This window comes from Terrapene carolina, unplaced genomic scaffold (assembly GCF_002925995.2).
Source record: "Terrapene carolina triunguis isolate 2854851 unplaced genomic scaffold, T_m_triunguis-2.0 Scaffold28996, whole genome shotgun sequence".
Classification (NCBI taxonomy): Eukaryota; Metazoa; Chordata; order Testudines; family Emydidae; genus Terrapene; species Terrapene triunguis.
In genome coordinates, this window is record NW_020693347.1 from 1,541 (window position 1) to 7,776 (window position 6,236).

At 50.6% G+C, this 6,236-nt stretch overlaps 1 protein-coding gene across 1 annotated transcript; it reads right to left on the reverse strand.

Moving 5' to 3' along the window:
* Positions 1 to 4,747: 4,747 nt before the first annotated feature.
* On the reverse strand, positions 4,748 to 5,695 carry LOC112123428 (olfactory receptor 52E4-like). The gene has a single exon (XM_024222047.1). The coding sequence runs from the start codon at positions 5,693 to 5,695 to the stop codon at positions 4,748 to 4,750; it is 948 nt and encodes a 315-aa protein (XP_024077815.1).
* Between the last annotated feature and the right edge of the window lie 541 nt (positions 5,696 to 6,236).

The following is a 6,236-nucleotide window of genomic DNA, read 5'->3' on the forward strand; positions in this document are numbered from 1 at the left end:
GCACATACCACCACCATTCGGCACTTGCTCAGCCTGTAGTTGAACAGGTCCTGACTCCTGTCCAGGCTGCCTGTGTACGGCTTCATGAGCCATGGCATTAAGGGGTAGGCTGGGTCCCCAAGGATCACGATAGGCATTTCAACATCCCCAATGGTTATTTTCTGGTCCGGGAAGAAAGTCCCTTCCTCCAGCTTTCGAAACAGAACAGAGTGCCTGAAGATGCGAGCATCATGTACCCTTCCCGGCCAGCCCACGTTGATATCGGTGAAATGTCCCTTGTGATCCACCAGGGCTTGCAGCACCATTGAAAAGTACCCCTTGCGGTTTATGTACTCGGTGGCTTGGTGCTCCGGTGCCAAGATAGGGATATGGGTTCCGTCTATCGCCCCACCACAGTTTGGGAATCCCATTGCAGCAAAGCCATACACTATGGCCTGCACGTTTCCCAGAGTCACTACCCTTGATATCACCAGGTCTCTCATTGCCCTGGCAACTTGGATCACAGCAGCCCCCACAGTAGATTTGCCCACTCCAAGTTGATTCCCGACTGACCGGTAGCTGTCTGGCGTTGCAAGCTTCCACAGGGCTATCGCCACTCGCTTCTCAACTGTGAGGGCTGCTCTCATCCTGGTATTCTGGCGCTTCAGGGCAGGGGAAAGCAAGTCACAAAGTACCATGAAAGTGCCCTTACACATGCAAAAGTTTCGCAGCCACTGGGAATCGTCCCACACCTGCAGCACGATGCGGTCCCACCAGTCTTTGCTTGTTTCCCGGGCCCAGAATCGGCGTTCCACGGCATCAACCTGCCCCAGGAACACCATGATTTCCACATTGCTGGGGCCTGTGCCTTGTGAGAGGTCTAGGTCCATGTCCATTTCCTCATCACTCTCGTCGCCGCTCTGCAATCGCCTCCTCCTCGGCTGTTCCTGGTTTGCTTTGGCATGTTCTGGCTCTGCATATACTCCAGGACAATGCGCGTGGTGTTCATAGTGCTCATAATTGCCGCGGTGATCTGAGCGGGCTCCATGATCCCAGTGCTAGCTATGGCGTCTGGTCTGAAAAAAGGCGCGAAACTAGTATCTGACGGACCAGGGGAAGGAGGGAGGGAGGGGAGGGAGGGGCGAGTGACGACATGGCTTACAGGTACAGGGAATTAAAATCAAGAAAGGTGGCTGTGCATCAGGGAGAAACACAAACAACTGTCACACAGAATGCCCCCCCCCCCAGAGATTGAACTCCAAAGCCTGGGTTTAGCAGGCCGTTGATTTGACGGAGGGAGGGGGGAAGGAAATGAATACAGAACAAATCTATTTTTTACATCTTAAGACTACAGTGCAGCATGACTGATAGCCCTCGGCATTTTCTGGGTGCTTGGCAGCAAATACTGGGCGCTTGGCAGTTAGCCTTCAGGCCTATTGCACCATCTGATACCCACTGCAGTATGACAACGATGGATACCAGTCATAATATACTATCTACTGCCAAAAGGCAAGGGTTTGCTGCTGTGTAGCAATGTAGCCCCACGTCTGCCAGCCCCATGTCTGCCAGCACCCAGATCGCCCTCGGCCTCTTCTGGGTGCTTAGTAGAAATTACTGGGCGCTTGGCAGAAAATAACATACTACGACTCAGCTAAAGTGCGATGAGCCAACAGGGTGCGTGGCAGAAAATGGCATACTACGACTGATAACCATCATCATCAAGACAGTTCCATAGGACTGAGCATGTCTGCCCAGGTGCCCATGATCGACAGCCACTGCAGTACGATGACGACGGATACCAATTGTAATATACCATCTTCTACCAAAAGGCAAGGCGCTGGTGCAATGCAGCCCCACGGCTGCCAGCACCCAGATCGCCAATGAAGGCTACCAGTCATGCTGCACTGTCTACCGCCAAAAGGCAGTTAGCTGCTGCTGCTGTGTAGCAATGCAGTCCCACGTCTGCCGGCATCCAGATGACTTATGGTGACGGTGAGCTGAGCTGAGCGGGCTCCATGCTTGCCGTGGTATGTTGTCTGCACAGGTAACCCAGGTAAAAAGGCGCGAATCTATTGTCTGCCGTTGCTGTGACGGAGGGGGAGGGGCCTGACGACATGTACCCAGAACCCCCCGCGGCACTGTTTTGCGTCATCCGGGCATTGGGATCTCAACCCGGAATTCCAATGGGCGGCGGAGACTGCGGGAACTGTGGAATAGCTACCCATAGTGCAATGCGCCGGAAGTCGACGCTAGCCTCGGTACTGTGGACGAGGTCCGCCGACGTTATGCACTTAGAGCATTTTATGTGGGGACACACACAATCGGCTGTATACAACCGATTTCTATAAAACCGGCTTCTATTAATTCGATCTAATGTCGTAGTGTAGACATACCCTGAGGTTCTGCTGTGTCCCTTTCTGAATGATGCCCAACATTCTGTTTGCTTCTTTGACTGCCGCTGCAGAACTATCCATAAAGATCCAAGATCTCTTTATTGAGTGGTAACAGCTAATTTAGAGTGCCAGTGTTCCCTCTAAGCTATGTGGCCGCACAAGAGTCAATGGCACACATCCGCACATTACCTTGATATTGGTGCAAATATCAAAATTCATTCTGCAAATGGATGGGGAAAAAATAAGATGGAACACTGATTTTGTAGCCTTTTATTTTATTTAAAGTAAATTTTGTAATGTGGTGTTACACCACTGTGGCTTCGGCGCTGGTGGCTACAGTTTCAATCTTAACAGAGTGAAAGTCACCTCTGCTGCTTGCTTCAAATGTAGAGTCTCTAGGAACACACAAAGACCAAAGGTAGTGACCACACATGCATTCATCAGTACAAGGCCTAGACTACTTTATAAGTTTTATTAAAGTTACAATTATCCAAGCATACAGAAATTTTATACACACCTAGGCACCAGTTACAAATCTAGTTATATTCCCATCCTTAACAACAGTGTGAGGGTCTGATGGGTCTCATACCTTGATCATCAGTAGACAGATGGTTCCTGCTAGAGTCTTCCATAGGGAGCTGAATTTTCCCACTCTGAGCATAGCCTATTTATAATGTGATTCTCTCTATACCTGCATTCTTTGCATGTCCATAAAAGTGTCCACAGTGAAAATATAGTATAACATGTTGATTACTCATAACATCACAAAATAAGTGAATAATGAACTAAAATTATTGGCTACAATTTAGACCCCATCATTTTATATGTATAGTTGGGATGATGTTTTCCAATATGCATTACTTTGTCTACATCATCCTGGAGCATCATTGGGATTGGTCAGAGCCCTCCAGGGTGTTCAGGGGCCACCTCCTGGAACTCCTGGCTTCTCCTCCAGCTGGAACCTGTCTCTGCTGCAGCCAGAGCCCTGCAGCCAAAGAGTCGCCTCTGACGCCCTGCTGCCTCTCTCCTGCCCCAGCTTCTTCTGACTCATCCAGTCTCTGTGTTTTTGAAGGGCTGGAAACAACGCTTCCTCTCTCTGTTCCCTTTTCTGGGGAGGTTCCATTTCTTCCATGCCCGCCCCTCTGCAGAGAAGCTGGAGAAAACTGCTTTTATCTAGAATTCAGTTATTCCCTCCTTCTACTGGGGGAGCTCTCGCTAGGGCTAAGGGTATGTCTATACTACCTGCCGGATCGGGGGGCAGCGATTGATCCAGCGGGGAGTCGATTTATCGCATCTAGTCTAGATGCGATAAATCGACCCCCAAGTGCTCTCCCATCGACTCCTGTAGTCCACCGCAGCGAGAGGTGCAGTCGGAGTCGACAGGGGAGCGGCAGCAGTCGACTCACCACAGTGAAGTCACCACGGTGAATAGGTCTAGGTAGGTCAACTTCAGCTACATTATTCATGTAGCTGAAGTTGCATAGCTTAGATCAATCCCCCCCCCCCGTGTAGACCAAGGCTAAGAGTCTTTTATGACCAACCTATTTAGAGAGAGATGCCTCTGTTTCAGCCTTCAGCCCCTTCATACAAGGTGGGTGAGAGAAGAGTACAGGAAAAGCCCAAAGACATAGTGGATACAGACACTTTCTATAACAAAGCGTGAGTTAATGGGGTTTCCACCCATCTAGGTTTTATCCGGACACTCTGTTTTTTGGCTTCTGTGTCTGGGTGCCATGCTGGGTTCTCAGGTGCCTGGTTTTGAACTAGAAAGTCCACCCAAGGAGGGGATCGGACTGTGCCTGGCTCCTGCAGGGCAGGGTGGAGGCATTGGGTCATTAACCCACACCTGCCCCTGCTCAGCCGGGGCCACATCATACCAACAGGCAGGCCCCTTGTCAGGCTTCAGCAGCTCCAACCAGTCCCAGAGCAGAGGGAGCCCAGCTGGGGCAGAGATGGAGGTGGAGAAGAGCTAGCGAGTGATGCGGGGAGGGGAGTAGAGAAGCCAGGGACAAGGGCAGGGAAGTGGTGGAAGAAATGGAGAATGAGGCTGGGTCTTGATGGACTAGGTGGGGCATGGGAAGGGGCCTAGGAGAAATATGTGGGGCAGAGGTCAGGGCCTTAAGGGAATGGGGGGACAGAGGGGAGTCATGGGGTCCAATTACCAGCAATTAGAAAGGTGGCAACCCAATGAGTTAATGAGTGGTATACAGACTGATTCTCCAGTTCTCACACTGACACAGCACAGTAAGGTCAGGGAAGAGTTTAATGTCTCTCTGACTGCCCAGTGAGTGATTCAGGGAAGGGGGCCCAGCACCATGTCACCAGCCAGCTCTGCACGGAGCTTGGTCTGAGAGCCAGAGCACCAGGAGAAAATTTTATGTCCCTTTATGAGTGAAGACCCGGAGTAGCCTGTCCCGGATCTGTCTGGTTCTCACCCCATAGATGATGGGGTTCAGCATGGGGGGCAGCAAGATGCACATGTTGGCAATGAGAACGTGGAAATGTACGGCCAAATTCTGCCGAAACCGGTACATGAGGGAGGAGAAGAGACCTGGGATGTAAAAGCCTAAGATGGCACAGAGGTGGGAGCCACAGGTCCCAAAAGTCTTGAGCCGGGCGTCCTTTGTGGGGAGCCTGAAGATGGCCCTGAGGATCTGGATATAGGACACACAAATAAAAATCACATCCAGACCCATCACACAGAATAGCACAAAGAGGCCGTAGTAACTACTGACGCGGGTGTCGGCGCAGGCCACCTTCACCAAGGATATGTGTGAGCAAAACAGCTCGGGAATGATGTTGGTTCTGCAATATGGCCACCGCCTCGCCAGCAAGGGAAAGGGCAATACGAGCATGGCTTCACGCAGCACAATGGCCAGGCAAACCTTGGCCACCACAGGGTTTGTCAGGATGGTGGAATGTCTCAGGGGATCGCAGATGGCCACATAGTGATCAAAAGCCATTGCCACGAAGATCCCAGACTGCGTCACTGGCAAGTTGAGAGTAAAGTACATCTGGGTGAGGCAGGCATTGAAATCTATATCCCTGGAATTGAACCAGAAGATGCACAGCATTTTGGGCACAATGGATGTAGGTACAGACAGGTCGCTGATGGCCAGCATGCAGAGGAAATAGTACATGGGCCCAAGGAGACTAGGCTCCGTCTTCACAATGAACAGGATGGTGAAGTTCCCCAGGATGGCTATGACATACATGGTGAAGAAGGGGATGGAGATCCAGACGTGGGCTGCCTCCAGGCCAGGAATGCCCAGCAGGATGAAGGTGGAGAGGTTGGTGAAGTTGGTTGTGTTGGAATCTGACATTGAGTAGGGGAGAAGGTGTCCAACTCTGAGGCAGAACTGTGTCTCCTGCATGTACCGTACATTCACCAGACTTTCTGTATGTGCCCAGTGTTTAGGTGATGGTCGCAGTACAAATGCCTGGATGGAGAGACAATGTTAATATGAGACATACATGCACTAGTGGAGGCTGTTCTCATGGGTGAAGCAGATTGGTCGTTCGTCACACACTGAAAAATGACAATTCCAATTCCATATTTGATAGTGCTCCATGCATCAATAATTCTACATGTTGTGGTGTGGGAAACCTTACTAGGCACCAGCAGGAACCACGAGTGTGGATGCTGGTTATCCATCACTGTTCCTTAATGCAATGAAAGCCAGACTAGAGAGTCCATGCTGTAGGGAGCTCCCCATTCACCTGTTTGCTCAACATCTGAGAATGTAAAAAAACCCAAACCTTTGCCAAGACATGCGCCAGGGGAAACATCTCAACTAGAACACACCTCAGGTCAACAAAACACCTGCTTATTTGGAATAGTTGAGATACCCTATCTTCTAGGAA

Coding starts and splice junctions, on each gene's coding strand:
- LOC112123428 (XM_024222047.1), bottom strand. CDS start 5,695: ATGTCAGATTCCAACACAACCAACTTCACCAACCTCTCCACCTTCATC.